General features: G+C 44.5%; 1 protein-coding gene across 3 annotated transcripts; it reads right to left on the bottom strand.

Moving 5' to 3' along the window:
• Window positions 1-5111: 5111 nt before the first annotated feature.
• GXYLT2 (glucoside xylosyltransferase 2) lies at window positions 5112-20322 on the bottom strand. 3 transcript variants are annotated; one of them, XM_027894587.1, is made up of 7 exons: window positions 20150-20322; window positions 14197-14386; window positions 13849-13980; window positions 10008-10259; window positions 8927-9050; window positions 6480-6652; window positions 5112-5776 (listed from the first exon to the last, which is right to left on the bottom strand). In XM_027894587.1, exons 1-7 carry the CDS (start codon window positions 20320-20322, stop codon window positions 5594-5596), a joined length of 1227 nt encoding a protein of 408 aa, XP_027750388.1. In that variant the 3' UTR covers window positions 5112-5593. The 3 variants fall into 3 exon arrangements, with proteins under 3 accessions (XP_027750388.1, XP_027750389.1, XP_027750390.1); XM_027894588.1 differs by lacking the exon at window positions 20150-20322 and adding an exon at window positions 19878-19905; XM_027894589.1 differs by lacking the exon at window positions 20150-20322 and adding an exon at window positions 19660-19781.
• Window positions 20323-20742: the final 420 nt, after the last annotated feature.

Below are 20742 nucleotides of genomic sequence, written 5' to 3'. Positions count from 1 at the left end.
TCTGAGCCCAGTAATGCAGCTTAGGTTAGGTATCTAGAGGTTCCTGACCCAAGCTTTCATTCATTGATAATGTGACAGCAATTTGTAAGGTATTTCCACCCAGTTTGAACCAAAATTGATTGTTGTGTAGCAATTCAATACAGCATCAATCCAGTGAGAACAATAAGAAAATAAGAACAATCATGTTGTAAGTCTGACTTAGGTCTTCAGACAATATTGTACATCGATACACATCAAAGGATTTACAAAAGCAGTGTAGTGATTTTGTTTGGTTTGATTTACAGCTGCAGAAAATGACCCTAAAAGTTGTGTCTCTGTTTTCCATTCAGAATGGAAGTTTTTTTTGTTTTTTTCTTTGAAGTATATCACAGCCACTTTGTGCCAAATTATGTCCCTCCTCTAGGAAAATGACTAAAAATCTTTAATGTGCTTTTGAAAAATCCGGAAGACTTGAAATGTTGAAAGATCAGAACAGCTCACGTGCAGTGCCTTAAAAAAAGGGGCTGAAAACAGAAAAGTGGTATTTGTGGGAGTTGGTATTTATTTTGAGAGTACCCACAGGAACAAAGAAGAGTTAGATGTGATAAACGCTCCTGGCTTTACCTGGGTCAGCCACTGACACAGAGTCCCCATGGATTGTCCCCTATTAATCCAAGAGCCCAGAGCAAACCAGTGCCAGGGCAATTCTCTTTCTAAGCTGCTTTCTCACACCTTTCTTCCAGTATATCCTTGGGACAGGAGCTTCCTGTGGATCCACAAACTACGAAACTTGTCAGATTAAAACCAGACCTGTTTTTTCACCTGGAGGAACCTGTATTCAAACCACAGCACCCTTTGGAAGCGCTGAGCAGAATAGGAAGAACATCTTTTTTTAAAGGTGTGTGCCCTGAGAAGGCACCTGCTTTGCACAGTTCTAACCCCCACAGCAGGGAATTAACCTGTTTCAGAAGGATTAGGGAAAGATATTTCTGCAAGAACAGGTCTTTTTTTAAAAAAAAGGGCTGTGTCATTTCTGCGTCATTATTTCAGTATTACCAAAATATTTTAGTTCCAAGACAGCAGTTCCACATTTTAGGACTATAATGTAGTTTGCACAGCAGCAATTAAGGTACTTTTATAGAAATGTAAAAGTCAACACAAAATATTTCACCTTGAAAGAAAACATTAACAAAGTACTTTGCTCACCTTCAATGCTGATTCTCATTTTGGTGTTTTGTCTCCATTTTCATTTCAAAGGAAGTGCTGACAGTTTGATTTTCATTCCAGTCCAGAATGAAAGCAAAATTTCCAAACATTGTTATTTCTTCTGAAGCCCAAAGAGCAATTCCTTATCTTGGGCCAGGGAGAGGTGCATCCATACAGATCCCAATGGATCCCACTGCAGCTGCCTCAAGAGCAGTGGGGGAGTATTTCCAGCCTCCAGAGGGACAATCCATGTGCCTGTCCTGTCCCATTCCACCTCTGGAGGGTTGCTCAGCGTCTATTCACTGCTGCTGTATTTGACTGTACCTGGTGGAGAGGACAAAAACATTCCCTGACAGTTGGCTCTGGAAATGCTGCTAAATGAAACGGAGAAACAGCAAAGAGTAAAACCATTTCCTTTGAGAGCAGGTCCTGATCTACGCTCACCATAACACAACTGGAGCTGCAGCCTGACACACGAGCACTTTGGGGAAAGTTTAATGTATTTGCCTCTTTATATCCAATATCACACTCTCTCACTACAGTAAAATGGTAAAAGAGGAACATTTATCTCTGTTCTGTGCTATCATACCCTGTGTACATACACTGTAACATCAATTCTAAACTCCATCACAACCCCACACACACACAATTTTGTATTTAAAAGAATTAGCAAATGACAGAGCTTGCTTAAAACTTCATTTATTTGCACTGTTAGCCAAAGGAGCTCCTCAACCCAGAGATGCACTGCTTGGCCTCCTTGGGAGCTACAGCAGTCGGGGCACTTGTCAAACACACAAGCAATTCAACAACAGAGAAAAGGTGCATTTTACACACACACACACACACACACACACACACACACACAGAGCTGTTTCCAGTCTCCACTGTGGGCAAAATGCTGATGAGCTCTACCCAAGCCCACCTTGTATCATCAGACAAACAACTAAACCCCTTCCCCTTACAGAAACAATGCCACAGCTCTTTGCTGTACAATGTGCACTGGCATGGGGCTCAGGGGAAGGGCTCAGCAGCTCCTCACAGAAAGCCCCTGTTTATCTGTCTTCAGCAAGCTCAGGGCTCAGGGCTGCACCTGCCCTTCCATCACAGTGGAAAAGGTGATGCTTTTCCTTTGCTGCCAACACATTCTGTCCACGCAAAGAAAGGATGACGCTGCTCAAGGTGTTACATTAGTGAAGGTGTTTACGTTATGCCACTGGAAATAACCAAAATACAGGAGAGGAAGGGGAAATGAGGACATAAAGTCTTTATGAGTATTTACACATCCCACTATTAAGATAAATGAAGGCTAATTAACAAGGAATTAGCCACAAGAATGAAATACAAAATGAATTAAAACTGGCTTCTAAATAAAATGAATATTACAACCAACTACTGTTAAAACTAAAATATAACATGGGTTTGGAAGATAGAATAAAATATAAATTAATAATTCTAACAACAAGAAGAAACAAAATTACATAATTGTTTTAAAACACTTTGGAGAGCTGAAATTATTGCTTTTTTTCCTCAGAAAAAGCCCAGCAGGGAGGAACCTCCCCATTCTTCCTGCCAGCCGATATTACATTAACAAAAGTCTTCATGTAAAGCAAATACTTTATATATTTAATAGCTGTTGAGAATGTAACACAGTTCTTCCTGAACAAAATGTAGCACCTCCTGTAAACATTAAAAGCACTGCTTTAATCTCTAACCAGTTCATATGCAATAATGCCTTTGTTTTGTAATGAATTCCACTCCTTCATTTGAATGTGCCCGTGGTTGCAGGGTTCTGCTGAATCACAGCTTACACAACCTCAGCCTCCCAAACTCCAGAGCCTCAGCACCAGGGCTGTGACTGTCTGGGCAGCAAGACTTTGCTCTGCAGCTTTCTGTGGCTTGGAGACACCATGGAAATGAGGAACGCGGCGTTCACAGCATGCGGCTCCTTCAGCCTTGTTTGACCTGCAGTCAGTTCTACCCTGATATGGGAAAATAAAGACCAAAAAGCAAGCAAATACTTTTTACAAGCTCTCAGAAACTGCTGGCCAAAAGGTTTCCCTGTCATGTTATCTTAAACTTCTTAAACCAGCATGCTCAACCTTCCTTCCTCTGCCTTTAGGATCTGAATTCTTGAATGCTGTTTGGGTTACATTTCAAACTTCTCTCTGTAGGTAGAAGTTGTACTGTTCTTTAAAGTGGCAACTGAAACTTCAGTTGAATAAAAAATCCTAAGCAAAGTTGGAAAGACAGCAACATCTACAACTCAGAGCTGCCTCTGTTCTTCCCACATCAATTTACACTTTGGTGGCAAACACAGGGAGGTAAGAGACGGAGTCAGAACGACATTGTTTAATCCAACTGGTGGATTACACTTTGCAGCACACAGAGGTGCAAACACACATTTCTGTTCCCCTGCCCTGCCTGTGAGGACTGTCCCTTACTCCAGACCCCTGTCCCTGCTCTCTGCCCGCCTGTCACACACCCAGCACGCTCACAAACGTGTCACAGGCACCCTCACACTCCGGTGTTTGGGAACAGCTTGTCGGCACTTCATGCCGTGTACCGGCTGGTATCTGGGATACAGCCCAGGATGCCAACAGGGCCGTGTTTTCCCTCCTTTCAGGAGCTGCCACACAAGGAGAACAGAATGTGTGAGATAAAAGGACTTTCTCTTGGAGTCTGTGCATCCTGACTTGATAGAGCAGAATCCCCAAAACTGCAATTCTTCAGAAATCCAATTTTAACTTTGGAAACATCCTTTCCCTCTTTCACACACCTCAAACATTTACCTCTAATAAACGTATGTTACGTGGACAGGACATCAGTTTAATTAAAGGTTTTCCTTTAATTAGGGGAAAACTGTATTCTCTCACCCTGCTCACCCCTCTCCTCCTTTGCCTGAGCGAGCAGTTCCAAGTCATGCCTAATGTTTTTTTGCTGAACAGACTTGAAAAGTAAGATCATTTTCTCTGCTGCTTTCTTCAAGCACTCGCCCACACACACCCTCGGGGCTTACACCTAGAAAATGCCCTCTGGGAGTCTGCTCTTGGATCGCTGCTCTTCAGGAGTGAGTCTGCTCTTGGATCGCTGCTCTTTAGGAGTGTCCTCACTTCCAGTTCCCCAGGGACTAGTCCCAAGCACCTTTCAGCTACTGCAATTTTAATAAGCTCTTTGTGCATATCCTAAGATGATCATACTTTGGAAAGCTAAGCTAAATAAAGCATTTTAAATTAATATTAAATTCTCTTTCACTTTGAGACTGTTCGTTACGATCCCAGCATAAACCTCTGGACTTCTCCATCCCTGGAAGTGTCCAAGGCCAGGCTGGACAGGGCTTGGAGCAACCTGGGATAGTGGAAGGTGTCCCTGCCCATGGCAGGGGGTGGGACTGATAGGCTTTAAGGTCCCTTCCCACCCAAACCATTCTAGGATTCTGTGGTTATGATTCCAGGAGAGAAAATGCCAGGGCAGAAATACATTTCCATGCCACAGGTTTCTGGCAAAGCAGGAGAGGGGAGTCACAATATTCTCAGACTGTACCTAATGCAATTCACATCACCAAGCCAGAGAACACATTCCTAAACTGTATGGGACTGGGGGAGCAGGAGCATGACTGTGCTCCATTCAGGAAAGGATTCTCCTGCTCTTCAGCTGAGCAGGTGCCACAGCTTCCCCTGCAGTCACCTCCCACTTCTTGTACAGGGCTGTCTTATGCTTTAAGTATTTTCCTTCTAATTCCTCATGAGGAGCCCTCACAAAACTACTGAAGAGCAGATGGGGAAAATGACAATCGCTAGACAAAAAGTGCTGTACAACACAAAGGGAACAGGCACTTCTATTCCCCTAATCTTTTTAAGTGCAGGAAATCTCAGGTCTTACATGTGAAGAACAGCAGGTAATAGACCTTCAGACAGAAGTACCCTTTCAAGCACACACTTTCCCTTTACTACAGTAAATTTTAACTCATCCTGTCGCAGGAGTGATCTTTGCTGTAATTCAGAATTCTCATGACACTCAAGAATATTTGCCCCATCATTTCAAGAGTCCCCATGTTACAAAGCTCCAACCATAAATTCTCTGTCAAGCCTCAGAGCAGCACAACCTTTTGCACAGTTTCAGGAAAGTTACAGCAAGACAGCTGTTTAAACATCCAAACTAAACCCAAATTAAAGTGTGAATCATCATCTCTCCCTGTTGCAACAAGAGTAAACCCGGGAAGAGAAAGAAGGTCCAAAGAAATAACACTTAAAGTAGGCTTCTAGGATTTCCTGCTAGCTTAGTTATTATAAAATTGGATATGGAAACATTTCAATTCCAAGTTTCAGTAAAAAGGAGTTCATATTGTTCATTTATATCCTTCATGAGATGGAGTGCAAGAATTAAAAACTCTGTAAAAATAGAGCTACAGTTAATATCTGTGGTTGGCCCCCAAGTAGACAATGACACGATTTTCATACACCTTCTTCATAGTTTTCTCAATTTGCTTCAAAAATACTTGTGGAATTCTCCCACATAAAGTGTGCACTGTATCCAGAAACTTCGACTGCAGAGGGTAGTACAAGGACTGGAAGAGATTGTCTTCAAATGGAAACTAAAGAAAAGGAAAAAAAATGAAGTATTATTTTTCACTAGTTGCGAAATGACACTTTAAGAGTTTCTGTAAGAGAAAACCTCCTATGGGTAGGGAATGACTCGTCCCTCACCTGTCCAAGGTGTCACCAAGCCCCTCACTTCAAACCCTGCCTGAGAGCACCTGCTTTCAGAGGAGTTTGTCTGGGTAAATTACCTGAAACAACCAACTCCCAGAAACTGCACTTCCAGAGCGTGCATTTACTGGAGCTTTACTGGCACAGGGACACTGTAAGGAAACAGCTGTTTTGGGGAGTGCAGCTGTACACACACCACATTCCAAGTGGACACATGCACTGTGCAAGCCTCTGCCTTCCATGTGCCCAGAGGCTCGAGGTGCTCAGGGAGGACAAACTTGCACGGGGTATCTGTGGCCCGGAGCTGCTTCCCAGCAGGAAGAACTCCATTGCAAAGCTTTTCTCCTAGCTTCAGTATTACAGAAAAGTAGTTTTATCAGCCTTTGTGATTGGAAGTTTACTATAACAAGGAGAAATGTTTAAATCACCTCAAATATGGGTGAAGCCAAAGCGGCCGTGCCCTGTTGGGTCTGATGGGTTTACACAAACATAACCACGCTCAGCCTGATCCGCTGCAGGAGCAATCCCAGGAAAGCAGGAACCTGCACTGAAATACAAGGAGTGCCTGTGTGGAGGCAGCAGACTCACATCACGGATCACCTCGTAGAGTGCCTTGAACGTGGGCTGCTTGTCATCATGGTAGACGCCCCTGTTCCCGTGCAGGATGGACACCCCCTCCTCCTCGGCCCCTCTGCAGTTGCTGCCGTACATGCAGTGGTCGGGCCGGTAGTTCCACTGGCAGGGGAACACATAGAGACACTCTGCCCACGTCGGTCAGGGGAGAGGGAAGGGAAAAAGACAAGTAAAATAAGAGTTAGAACAAATTAAACCATGTTTCTGTGAAAAGCTTGGAACTGATGGCCAGGAAATGTTCGGTTACTTCTTCTACAATTATCCCAAGCAGCAGCTCAATGGAGATGCTTCCTTCCCTCAGAGGATGACTGCACACACCTCAGATATTGGTCCTGAACCAACAGACAGGGAAACACAACCCAAGGGAGCCCTTTACAGAGCTTAATCAAACCCAGTGAGTACACATCAGGTGGCACTATCCAGTGTCCTCTGCCAGAGGAAGGAGTTTCTGGAGTGACAGGAAGGACTAGGGAAGGACACACAGCAGTGAAGGTTACTTAAAATCCTGATTCCCTTGGAGATGGCATGGGAAAACTTGCAAAGTACATCCAGTGTTTGCTGCTGAAGCTGTCGAGGAGGCCACAACAATCTGTTACACAGCAGAGCATAAGGACTCGTGTATTTTATTGACAGCCCTCCTGAGAGTTATCACCCATTAATTTCACAGGTCTGGTTTTATTTAAAGATGAACCTAATTCCTCAAAAGGGCTCGTAACTCCCTTTCTCCTACTGATTTTTTTTTTAAACTCTCTCTGTGCACACAGAACTCACAATCTGCTTGTCATAAATCACACCAGTCCCTGCGACCTTTCTGCCTCGGCACTGGAGAACAATGAATCATGTCTGGTGCCAGCAGGTCGTGGCAGAAGTGCTGAGATTTAATTCGTCACTTGGCCTTTCCCAGCTTCCCAGAAGTCTGCAGCTGGTCCCATGTGGCTGTTGAAGAGTAGGAGAATAAGCTTCTGAACCGTTTCTTCCCTCAAGGCCTCTCAAGCAGGGGAGTTCTCCAGACAGGGAGAAGAGCCCTCAGAGCTGGGCAAAGGGAGCAGCTCCTCAGGCCCCAGGTAACGCAGTCCTGCGTGGTTTTAACTTGCATCTGTAAAAAGGCACCTGCAGCACCTTGGCCGATTCCTCTGCAGGCCAGTCTCAAAAACCTCAGAGAGTCCAGTTTTCTGTGTTAATTGTATCCAGGTCTTTTGTTTTCCTTTCTTGAGCAGTCTGATGTTACGTAATTCACAAAAAATTATTTGCCAGTTACAAGGGAAGGACTGTGGTGTCCCAACATGTGGCTTTGATAGAGAACACTCATCACAAAATGAAGATATTCTTGCAATCTTTGGTTTTTGCTGCACACTTCAGTTAGCAGCTTGAGTCTGACTTTATAACTAATCAGGCTTAATTTCTTTTTTCCCTCCAGGAGACCCTATTCCCATAACACTCATTTCTTTTGGAAATTAATTCCTGCTCTATTTTTCCCTAGGTCTAAGGGCAATGTGTGGTGTACCAGGGATGCTGATGCCTGACATCTGTCTGCAGTGAACAGATGTTGTTTATTGCTTTGCTTCTGCTCACTCCTCTTATTTGCCTGGATTTGGGTACATCCAATTACCTACCCTGTGACTCCTTGGAGGAAAAGGAAATGGAACAGGATAAATAAAGATAAATCCAAACTTGTTTCGTTCTTAAGATCACTCCAGGAAATACAGGATCACAAGGAGACAGGAAAAGCAATAGGAATGGATACTCAGCATCCATTCAAAGCATGAAATAAGGTTCTCAGCTTCTTTGGGAAGAATGTACTATGCTCCAGTGTTTAAATCCCTGCATTTCTCACTAGCAGGATATCTATGACACTATCCTGGTGCCTGCTGAGTGATCACTTGGCTCAGAGGCTGGAAGCATCTTCCTCCAACAGTAACTTTTACTGAAGGAGCAGAAGCAGGGAGTGCAGCAGTTTTAGACAAGATATTCCAGTGACTGTGCCCACTTTCTGTCTATATTAGTTCTGTCACTCATTTGTTACTCAAAATTCTGAATTTCAGGAAAACAGGGCAAATTTCACATTCAGAAAACATCTGAAAAAAAGCACTTTTGCAGCTACACCCTGGTCCAGTGATGCCCTAAGGCACACATACAACCTGAACTCCATTCCTGCATTTGATCATTAATCCTATACTTCACTGTTCTCTCCAAATCTCCAGGAATATATTCAATGGAACCAAGTCTGAGTCCCACTACCTGCAGCAATGTCAGAAGCATTTTCATAGGTTGTAAATCCAAGGTGCACTTACACAGCAGTAACTTCATGCCAGAGTATTTATGCAAATCATAAATAACAAACAGCACTTAAAAGAAAAATCAAGTTCAAGAGATAATCACGACTCCAAGGGATCATGACTTACCTGGGTTAAAGTAAAAAATGATATTTAGTAAATCCTGGTCTCCCCACGTAATGTAATTTTTGTACTTTTGGTACAATGGGTATAACATTTCCTCCCAAGTCAAACCACCTGGTATCATGCTGTTCTGGAGGGCAGAAAAACAGAAACAAGGCATTAAAACTGTGCTCAGTTCTGTGATACCTGACTCAGAGTGGGGCACACACAGCTCTGTAAGTCTGCTAAGCCATCTCAGACACCAGGTGAAAAACGGAGAACTGCCAGGAAATGTCAGACCTGGACAGGGCTGGAACAGCAGAGCTGAACGTGCTCCTGTTTACCTGGACAGGAAAACAAGGTCTCCTGGGTCCAGCTCTGATGTCAGCTCCTGCTAGTCACAATCTTCCTGTTCTGAGCAACAGCAGGGAAAAAAGGTGGAAAAGTGGAAAAACGCAGAGACAAGGCGGAAACCAAGTTATAAAACCAAGGAAAAACACAGTCTAAGGATCATCTTCCCTGGGAATTATGGTATTAAGAGCAATGTGGGTTTTTTAACTCCAGCTGTTCTTGCAGTGGTGTGGGAAACACCTGGCCTTGCCTGAGGAACCACTTGGGGTGAGCAGAATTTTAGTGATTTCAGAACACATGCTCAAGGAAATCAAAGCCTCTTTCACAGAAGAGGGGAGATGTCAATGAAAATGCTCCCTTCTCACTTACATCAGTCCATGGAGTCACTTTTACCTGCAGCAGGATACAAAAGTCTATTTACAACAGACGCAAAAATTACCAGTTTCTCTGGATTTTCATATCAAGCTTTCCAATTTTAAAAACAACACAGCGACTGCACCGAATATCCTTGTGTTTATTCTCTCATGTTTTCAAGGAATAGGAAGATGTTAAAGGAGCCATTTTGCTTCAGCTGCAGATTCTTGTTTCACGTGTTTCAATAACCATGTTCACTAATTGCTTTTAGCATGCAACGATATAAATTCCCTATTTCTCTGATTCTTTATACGACAAACCTTAAATAATTTTACCCCAGGTTTTCCAAAGTGAGAAAAATACATAAACCCTGAGTTCCTGCGACAGCTGCTTCTCCTCTCACCTTGAACTGAGTGCTGCGGATGCGCGTTAAGTTCATCAGCATCACCCCGGAGTTGACCCCCGTTGTCCCGTAGTAAGGGTGACGTGCGAAGCGGCTGTACCAGCCAATCTTGGGGATCTCGTGCTCCGGGGCCATGGCAGCCAGCTGTGTGGAGTTGAACTCCTGCAGGATGTGCCAGATGTCGTCGATGGGCCTCAGGAAGAGAACGTCGGTGTCCACGTAAAGGAGGGAATCCACGTCCTTCAGGATGACCTGTTGGGTTTCGCGCAGCGAGGAAAGGAAGAGAGGGAAAAGAAATCCAGGAAGGTTATTAGCAAAAAGTACTTTTCTTTTAAGTCAAAAACCTCTTCCAAATGATCAGTTTATCAGCTAAATGTAATTACACAGAGGAACAACAGTTATCAGGTTATTGTCTTGTTGTTTGCTGTGGTTTGTTTTTTTTCTTTAATCTGCACATTAAAACAGCTACCAGAGCACAAAGGTTGGATTAACCTTCATATGGAACAGCAGCACACTGAGCTCTCAAAAATACCTGCAAGGACTATTTCGTATCAGTTCAGAAATAGGATGTAAATAATGTCTATGTGCAGAGCTTTGTCAGCTCTTTTCAAGAGCTGTAAGTGGTAAAGCATGACAGACTGGGATTTTGGGAAGGAATGGCCAGGAACACGCCTTGACTGTGCTTGTCTTCCCCCTCACTCTGCAGGCGCTTCCAGCTTAAAAGAAGTGTGGGGTTTTTTTTTTTTTTGCTTTGCAGCTACAGAGAGTATTCTTGGTAAATCTGTCAAAAAGTTCTGCACAGAACTGGCTATATTTAGCCTGGCACTTCACTTAAATACTCAATTATCTGTAATTTGATTTCACAACTTCTGTCTCCATAGATTCTCCCTGTGTTAGCAAGGTTAGCAAGGAATAACACACTCCTGGGTAAACATGCTGGTGCACTGTGAAGCTGGGCTACCTCAGGGTTTGTGAGGGCTGGCCTGGCAGCCTATCCCAGCTTTATCCAAAATTAGGGACAAATCACAAAGCTTGATGCTACTGTAACAGTACCACACAGCTGAGTTAGTAAACTTAATTGTAGTAAGCAATTAACTCAAATTACAACAGAGACCTTTGTATAGATAATGCCCTGGTATCTATTCCCAGTGCTGCCACCAATCCACAGAGTTGGATACTTGAGCATCCTCAAGAGGAAAGCTCTAACACAGGGATATTGCTAATCTACCTTAAAAGCTCTTTAAGTAGATTAAGTGTTTTGAGAAGGGTTCTAAATGTTCATCCCAAAATCATCCGAAAATCCCTTAAGCATTTCAGGATACTTTAGCTGATTGTTTTGGTAGCTCCAGACCAGCAGCAGGGTGACAGCTGCTGCCAGCTCTGCAAGACCAACATCCCTGGGACCAGAGGATGTTCTTCACGCACTGTCTTAACATCCATGTCAGTAATACAAACCACTTTCAGGTGACTGGTGAGAGCATTACCCTCCTAGTTTATTGTTACAGTTTCTTTTTGTGCTCATGTAAAGATCTCCATCCTCCTAACTCTGCTTTTACAAATGCCCTGGATGGTTTTACTGCAGCAAAAGATTGGGGCTTGTGAGATTACACGGAGGCTCAACCTGCATTATCTGCATCTAAGTGGCTAAACGTGATCAGATGTCACAGAATGCCTCTAAAAACGCAGGATGCTGCACAATCTTCCGTAGTATTTTAGCATCCCAGGTAGATTTAACAAGCTGGGAATGTGCACCTCAACCTGTTACCCAGGACAGAACAGCTCCTCCCTGCAAATGCAGGGTCACCTCCCACAGCTCCAGATTTATCAGCCAGTAAAGCCACTGAGAGGTTCTTACCCAATTTTCCCTTAACACATTCCTCACACCCTCCTGTCCACTTTCACACGCCTGCTGGTGCTGCAGAGGAGATTTCTTTGGCAGGAGAGGCACTTGTGAATCAAAGACTCGCATTCCACTCGGGCTTAGCATTATCAGGAGCAAGACAATTTGCACAACTGAGAGCTAAACAGCTGATAAACTCAACTACTGCTCCCCTGGGGTCCTCCCTAAATCCAGGCACGTTTTATGCTGCTGCAGGGGAAAATGCTCTGTAAGGGGAAGGATAAGAAAAAAATTACACTGACATCCTGCTGGTATTTATTTTAAATAAAAGTCAGAATAGTTATCTAAAGAATAAGACTTGGAACCCTCCGCTCCTGCTGTGTGCAGACTTGTTCAAATGGGATGTCAAAAACCCAGTTATCAAGCACCAAAACAAAAATAATGATGGCTGAAATTGCCCAGAAACAGCCCAAAGTTCTGTCAGCCTGCAGGCTCGAGTACCAAAGCCCAGCTGGACACTTGCCACCTCAGCTTGTTTCCTTTACTATACCCACATCAACTCGGTGTCAGCTGCAGCTCCTCCAGGACAACCCCCCTATTCAAAGACATAAACCTCAGCCTGACCACACACAACATTTTGCAACTGCCCCAAGAGACACAAACATTTACAGTCCAAGCTGCCTCCTTGTTTTGCTAAGACAACGTGCAGCAGTCTAATATTCTTTACAACGAGTTACTGGAGAACTTCAGCAACGTGTGAGTGACAAAAAGGAATCCATAAAAGCACTGCTCAGCCTGAAGGAATCAGCACAAAACCCTTTCTGTGAGCAGAGGGGTGATGACAAATGAAAGTGAAACCGTAGCCACTGTTGTGTTAGTCCACCAAAATAACAGAAAATACCACAGAAATATGAAGAGCAGAGATTTGTGTTTACCCAGCACATCCTGACAAACACTCTGTATTGAACAAGCCAACGCTCAGGGATTATTTCCCAGGTGATACAAATATTTACTCAGGGAATAGAAGCTCCCTGCTGAAGCTGGAGTTACTTTCAGCCCATCTGGCCTTTGTGCAGTTGATCGTCCACCCCTAAATGGCAGATCAGCAGAACTGCTGACAGCACATATTTTCTCACATATGTATTCATAGGCTACGTATCTGGACGTGCAGCTGTCTCCTGATTGCTTCCATCTGACAGAGTAAAGATTTCTTTGTGTCCCCCCCCCAGTGTCTCATAAGACAGCAATGAAGAAATCTGGACCATGTGAACAGCTTGTCACTTCACTGGAGTCACCCCAACCACCAGCAAGGCACGAGATATTTTTGATAGATGTTCTCAGTTCCACAGAAACTGCTTTATGCAAAAGTTCTTTCCATTTCTGAGACGCAAAATTGTTATCAACGCTTGCCTTCTCTCCAGCAACCTTCAATATTTTCCAAGTTTCTGACACTAGGTATTATACAGTAAATAACACAGCTTTTCAGTGAACTTGAAGATCCCAGGACACACAGAGCTTTTGCACAAAATCTGATTTTGAGCACACTGGAATTGCTACCTTAAGGGTAATTCTGACAGTCTTGGAAAAAGAAATAAAACTCAAGCAAAAAGGGATTGCTGAGAGCATCAGGGCTAACATATGGAAAGGAAGATGGTGTGTGACGAGGACATGTTGAAAAGAACGTTATTTACAGAAGGCATGCAGCATCTACCCCAAAAGATCTGCCCTCAGAGAGCTCTCACACTTTCTCTGGAGTCTGGAGAATCTGGAGAGCCCGAGAGGCTCCTGGAACTGGAGACAAATCAGAAACACACATCCTTTGTTAGCTGAGGAACAGCCAGGCCGGGTTTCTGTGTTGTTTTTCGTTAAAGCACAAACCAAAATATCTTTATGCAGATGTTTGGGCCTGAAAACGCTTTTTAATGTTCCATCAGCAAAGCTGCCTTTCTCAGGAATTAACCTTTTCCTGGAGTGAGCTCCTCAGAAATCCAGGTGCCTTACCGGAAGGAAGAGGCGCTGGGCTGCACATGGTTTGAATAACTTCTTCCATTCCTGAGCATTTCCCACTGAGAAGGTTATGGGGTAAATGTTGGATTCGAACTTCTTGGTATATGAGGAAGGCCACTCCTTTAACTGAAAGACACGAGGGGAGGAATCAGACACTGCATGTTATAATTATACAGCTTTAAAAAAAAAAAACCTACGCGTGCATAAGGAATTTATAACTGTGTACAGTAAACAACGAGCTCGGCTGCTGCTTGTTGATGTCGGTGTAACTCTTCTCAGAGACTTGCAGCTTACAACTGAACACGTTTATTTCTTTATTTACCAAACGACAAAGGAACTCACCTTCTTCTCAAATTCAGGCTTAAGGGAATCCTCAGCAAAAATGTGAAAGCAGAGCCTCCTGTTGCTGAAGAGAACTGCTGATTTCAGCATGATCAGCGTCTCCTCCAGCCGGTCCCCACATGCCACCACTGCCAGATGCATGCACTGCAAGGATGAAGGCTCCTTTGGATGTTTCTGTTCCCCAGGCTTCCTGAAAATTCAGAAATAGGCAAATAAAAATTACTGAGGGAAACATGAAGAGAATCCCGCATTAACAGACAGCAGGGTTTTATCTTCCCCTTCCTTGTGTCAGGGGTGTTTTGTGGTTAGATATCCCCAGAACATGCACCGGCACACTCACTCTTGTCAGTGGTACAGATCAATAGTGTTACAGTTATAACACAAAGAAATTTGCTATTTTCAGAAATTTTCTTTTATTCCTACATTTCTGGATTTGCATAAATCACTGCACCACAGACACAGATGAAACTAATTCCACAGCACCTCAAACCAGACACCACCTTGCTCTGTGCAAGCTCCTTTCCCAGCTCAGAGGTCAGGAAGCCAGGATGGAGTTACTACTACCCAGCCAACTTTCTAACACATTGCAGATCACACAACTACATCCAGCAACTTTGTTCCCAGGCTTATAATGGCTAGACTGGAAGAAGGCATCCATACTTTAAAAAAAAAAAAAACAAACAAAAAACAACTCCATCCATATGTAAATTGTTCTAACAGTTAATTAATTTTGCTGTTAAAGATGCATGCCTTAATCCTGGCCTGAAGGCACCTGCACAGTTTCAAAGGACTGCTCTCCATTTCACCCCATGGAATCGCTGAGATTTTGCTAAAATAGAGAATTTTGAAAACAAACATATTCACATGTCCCAGATGAGTCAGACTATATTCCACAAGTGGTCAAGGGGCAAACTATGGGGCTTTCACTTAGCACCCACCTGTGTGGGATTTATATCCATTTCAGCCAGACTACTGGGGAATCTGTACATAAAAGGCACTTTGTACCTGCTGGCCAGAAATATCAGTGCTCTCCTGGGGAGCTGAAGATGTTTGAAAGCACAGCCTTTTGGTTCTGTGTGTCCCCCAGTTCAGCATGGAGCTAAAAACTGCATCCTCCAGGAATGGTTCTACCATGTTGTATTCACATCCTAACACAGATGGCACTTATATTGCATGGGATGAGCCGACCAAGGAACTAAATTACAAGCACAGTAATCACTCTTGGAGAGTTCAAAAGGCAAATCACAGATCACTGCCCTTTCTGTGCATATCTCTGAGCAGAGGACATCAATCCTGAGCCCTTCTCAGCACACATAATTGCATACACACAATCAGTAAAGTTAATAGCACAAACAGAAGTTCTAAATAAAGAGAAAAATGGCAGTTATAAAGCTGTTATTCTTTTTTTACAGACATTAGAATGCTGCTTTGTGAAACAACAGACTTCTGTCCTACAGAGCAACTCACCTCTGTGTAAAGGAACACCATCTACTGGCACTTTACTGACTACCCAAAGCAACATGTTTCATTAAGGGTTTAAAGTCTTCTGCTTTAGTCTTAATTAACCCCCAATTTCATCAATGTATAAATAATGGAATACTACATCTATGTGAAGTGGTATTTACTTTCCAACCTATTAGTGTAAAATCCGCTGAATTATTGAAGTGAATAATTAGCTGCTCACACAGATCACCTTTTCCCCCTTCTCCCTATCTGTTTAATGTTTCCTCTTAATTGAGTCTCTAAATCAAGCCATTGGCAGCCTGGGAGCTGCTTTGATGTAGCTTGTGGCAGTGGAATTCACCGGGAGAGGGACTAAACTACACTTTTATTGCAGCATTTCAAAACCCAACACCGAAGCACTCGGCTTTGCCGTGCAGTTTTAGCCACGAGCTCTCCATTATGCAGCTATTTCGCAGTGAAAAATCCAGTGTGTGCAGACAAGCACTTCCAATGGACAGACTCGGCAGAAGCAACCCTTGATGAAAGCAGAATTCCCAGTAAGCCCATGGGATTATGGATAACAAGAGACACCTCACCTCCCACCCCAGCAAGTGCAGGACAAAGCTGAGCCTTGGAGGGGAGGAATTATCAGTTGCAAAGGGGGCCAGGAGCCTGTCATGGCTTAGGGAGGAATAAAATGCCTGAGAAGAGGGGCATGAGGTAGTACGTGAACTATGTCAGGAACAGTCTGGGACTCTGAGGGCAACAGTTAGTGAGGAAAGTCACAACGAGGAACAGAAGAACTTTGGGACACAACATTTTGCGTATTTTTTATAAGTACACAAAGAAAACTAGAGGATTGTGGAAACAAAGGTGAGCTGGAACGGGAGATAAACTGCCACAGCAGGATAAATCTGACTACAGTTTTAACCTAGCCCTTAAAAAATAACAATTATCATCCATGAGCCTGAGGAGAGGAAGGTGTAAAGGCAAGGTCAAACTGCCAGGAAGGCAAATGAGCAAATCACAGCACAGAACATCACAGCTCCCCTTCCCTCCTCTGTTCATCCACACACCCACACACAGTGCAAGGAGCAATGGAGGGGACAGGGAGAAACATCAGCTGGAGGAAAGGATATTCCTTAAAGATCTGCAAGATACAGCCACGTTGTCCCACCTGTTCAATGGGAACAGCTGTCGGAGCAGTAAGAGTTCCCCACCTCAAGAGACTCCCAAGCACATTAAAAAGCCCCATAGATCCACATCAGCCAGTTCTTCCTAACATTTATATGCACATTCATCCATTTACACTCCAACTTGTTGGTTATGAATAGAGCCTATAATCGGATTTTATAACCTAAACTAAAGGTTTAAATGCATCTAAATCAATACAGTGACCTGGGCCTTGAAGTTTAATGTGTTTGACAGGAGCAAACAGAGAAACTAAGATTAGGCTCCACAGAAAGCATCACAAAATACAGACTTGATAAGATGGAGCACAATAAAATGTTTATAACAAAGACCTCCCAACAATACAGGGCAGCTCCCATCCAGTTGTTCACTGGTATTTTATTTACTGCATACATTTTTTTCAGGCAGGCACTGACACAGCAGGAGCAGCCTGAGTGCTCAAGCACAACAGTGTACATTTCCAGGCCTTAAAGTTTAGATTACATGTAATTTTCTTATTAGTCACAGCCAAAGTGTCTCAAACATAATTAACCCAAAACCTGTCTAAATCAATCCAAATCCATTCAAAATAATGCATTCCCATCTCATTACAGAGCCTGCTAATCTATTCAAGCCTTCAAATTTATTCCTGAGAGATAATGCATGCAGATTCTTACAAAATGCAATATAGTTGTTAATTTTTGAAACCTTCTTCATATTATGATCTCATTTACTGTTGCAGCACAAACAAGGTTCGATTTAGGCGTTGCATCCCAACTGGTGATTCACTGAACAGGCTCCTTCCCTGACAGTCACCCCTGAGTCAAAGTCCCAACAGCAGCTCCATGATACAAAACACATTTTCTCACACACTTCAAAACATAAATTAGAAAGTCTCCAAATGTTTTTAAACAGAGTTTTCTCACTTCAGTGCAGTTGCATCAAACCAACTGTAGCTGCTGACAATCAAAAAAATTGAAGTTTCAACCTCCTCGTACTGCTCAGAGAAAGGGGAAAATGACACTCAAAACCAGAATGGGTGTTTCTGTCTCCTGTTATCAGGGGGGTTCTTTGTGAAATAAATATTAAATACTCGGGTCTTCAGCATGTTATTATCAAACCCAAGCCAAACTTGTATGTGTGTGCACACAGGCTGCAAAGGGAGAAAAATATCTTGACAGGTTGCCATGCAAGGGATGTTTTGCTTTGGAAAAGTTACTTTCAGGGAACTAAATGTGCTGGCAAAGGTTCCCTTCCTGAGCCTTGCCACGCTGGTTTAATAGAGAGCATGGTCACATCTGCCCCTCAAATGTAAAATAACCCTTCTGCTTTTGGATACTTTGCACTCACTGGTTTGGCACATACTTAAAATTCTTCACATAAAAAATGTCTTACTGACAGCCTAGGACTTGCTACTTCCTATAGGAAGGAGCAGTAAAACCAGCATCAAAAAATCAGTTTTCAAAGCAAACCAGAAACTTAAATTCAGTGCTCACCTAGATTTGCCAAAAATTATTTAAAGGCCAAAGCAGGACCCATGAACGTCGCTGATAACATTTGCTAAGTACCAGCCAGCTAATGATATGGGCATACATGAAGCTTTTATCACGTATAACTATTTATGTTAGAAGAAATCTGTACTTAAAACCTAAAACCTATTGTCTTCTCTCATTATGTGAACTACAGAAAACAGCATTACAAACCCTAGCTAAAACACAATTCACCTCCAAGTTCAAGCTCCTCACGCTCCTTTCAGCCTCGCCTGGATCAGGACTTTTAAGCTCAGCAGATCCTACCACCTGCTGCCTTCCCAGGAATTCAGGCATCACCTCCACTTGGACCAGGTTATGTCACACCTGCCCCACAAAAATTCTTTTTTACGGAGACCCTCACCCAAATACATTAAATCAGCACAGCATCCTTCTTCAGCAAGGGGCAGAACTGGACCCACACAATTGTGCTTCTCAGTTACACAAACTGCTGGGGCCAATGGCGCAGGATCATGAGGGGAAAAAACAACCACCAAACCCCATAAACAAACAAAATGTTGAAGAAAAGGCATGGTTTGAATGCAGAATTCCTCTTTTGTTGTTGTTGTGTTGCAGACCTTGTAGAAAGTACTTGCAAGGTCAATAAATAATCGAAAAGTTAGATAATGTCAAAGTTTGAAACATGAAGATGCTGCAGAGAAGCTCATTGAAATGGAACAGTTGTTTACACTCTCTGGCAGTTCCACACTTTCCAGGCTCCCTCCTTCAGTGTTCTTCTTGATTTCCATGATAATCGCAGAGATATGCCTTAAAGAAAAATGACTTCAGGAGGTGCAGTTGTTAGTGGAAATAATCCTGCTTTAATGCAGGCATTTGGATTCTGCCCGTGACCCATTCTCAGCCCCAGTAAACATCTCCTGCATTCAGTGGGGTAACAATGCTGGTGAGAAACCAACTGCCTTAATAAGTTAAGGAGTAAGAGCTCAAAAAACAGGAATAGTCTTTTCATTCAGAACATCTCTGTGAAATCATGAATCAAAGACACAAAGACATACCAAGTTAATTAGATATATGAGGTCACGCTGACCATAATATAATTGGAATGCAAAGGGGAAAACAGTCCTCCACCCAACGAAAGCTGCCAGGATCTCTTTCTGAACTAATTGGGGATTTTTAAATATGCTCCCTGTCAGGTGCTGGGAGAGGAAACACAACACACCAGGACTGCAAACTTTTTAAAAGTTATGCATAATGAATTTAAATAGAAAAAACATTCAGAACAAAGAGTTGGAGAGCTCAAACTGCACTGGTGCCTCCGCAGTTCGGAACCCGGTGGTACCACAGAGCAGCAACCAGGCACTTTCCCTAATGAGAAATCTGCAGAAGCGAAGCTCCCGAGGTGACAGCAGCTCCTCGTTCCAGCCAGCGAGTACCACATTGCCCCCGTCAGCCTTCGAAACGAGGCCAAGACTCATGGAAAAGCGGCTATTTCAGGAGCTGCGCTCGCACAGCCTTGCAAAGGAGGGGACCCGCTCCTCGGAGCGAGGGACCGGCGGAGCAGCGAAACCCTCCCCGCACCTTCGCGGCATCTCCGGCAACTGCGCTGCGAGTGGAAACAACGCAGGGGAAAGTTTACACTTGCAAACCAGCGCAGTTTGCACAAGGGTCTCCCATCACCGGTCACTCGCCGAGGCGACGGGAAAACGTCTGGGAGAGGGGAGCGCTGGAAGCACCGGCGGCATCGAGAGGGGACCCGCCGGGCGGGACCCGCGGGTCACGCGTGGGGCTGGGCACGGCCGGCACGGGGGGTTCCGCGGGCAGGGGCCGGGGGACGGGGCCGCCCCCGTTACCTGTGGCCGGCGGTGCCGCCGCTCCGGCGCGGGGGGCTCCGGCCGAGGCGCGGCGGGCGGCGGGCGGGCGCGGAGGGCGCGGGCGGCGGGGCCGCGCTGCCCGCCAGCAGGTACAGCAGCAGCAGCACGGCCAGGCACAGCAGGGCCGCCGCCACCTTGCAGGGCCGCCGCATGGCCGGTCAGCGCGGCCGCATGGCCGAGACCCCGCCGGTCCCGCCGCCACTGCCCAGCCCGAGCGGGGACGTGGCCGCCCAGCCCGGCCCGGCGGGGCGGGGCCGCTACCGTATTGTCCTACCGTACTGTCTGGAGTAGCCGCCGCACACGGGGGGAACTCGCGGCATTTACCAGCAATAAGATTAATAAGGTTTATTATTGGCTAATAACTCCAGCAAGGAACGCCAGGCAGGGCTCCCCACCCCGGGGTTACTCTGAGGTACCTCTCATTTCACGCCTGTGCAGGTGCGCAGTGCTGGAAGGGGAGTTTGCACAGCAAGGTGAGCAGGAGGGAAAGGGGAGAGAGGGAACTGAGCTCCGAAACGCCTTTCCTGTGTTTGTGCCAACAGCCAAACTGGTGCTGAGCTTCCCTCCGCCTT

Source organism: Empidonax traillii, unplaced genomic scaffold (genome assembly GCF_003031625.1).
Source record: "Empidonax traillii isolate 1590-97213 ecotype Southwest subspecies unplaced genomic scaffold, ASM303162v1 scaffold433:size1479616, whole genome shotgun sequence".
NCBI classification, from domain to species: domain Eukaryota; kingdom Metazoa; phylum Chordata; class Aves; order Passeriformes; family Tyrannidae; genus Empidonax; species Empidonax traillii.
Note: the sequence above shows the minus strand (reverse complement) of the source record. Positions and strands in the feature narration are given on the sequence as shown.

Coding starts and splice junctions, on each gene's coding strand:
- GXYLT2 (XM_027894587.1), bottom strand. CDS start 20,322: ATGCGGCGGCCCTGCAAGGTGGCGGCGGCCCTGCTGTGCCTGGCCGTG. Junction 14,387..20,149: donor GGCGGCACCGCCGGCCACAG/GTAACGGGGGCG, acceptor CTGAATTTTCAG/GAAGCCTGGGGAACAGAAAC. Junction 10,260..13,848: donor CCCAGCGCCTCTTCCTTCCG/GTAAGGCACCTG, acceptor GAAACCCAACAG/GTCATCCTGAAGGACGTGGA.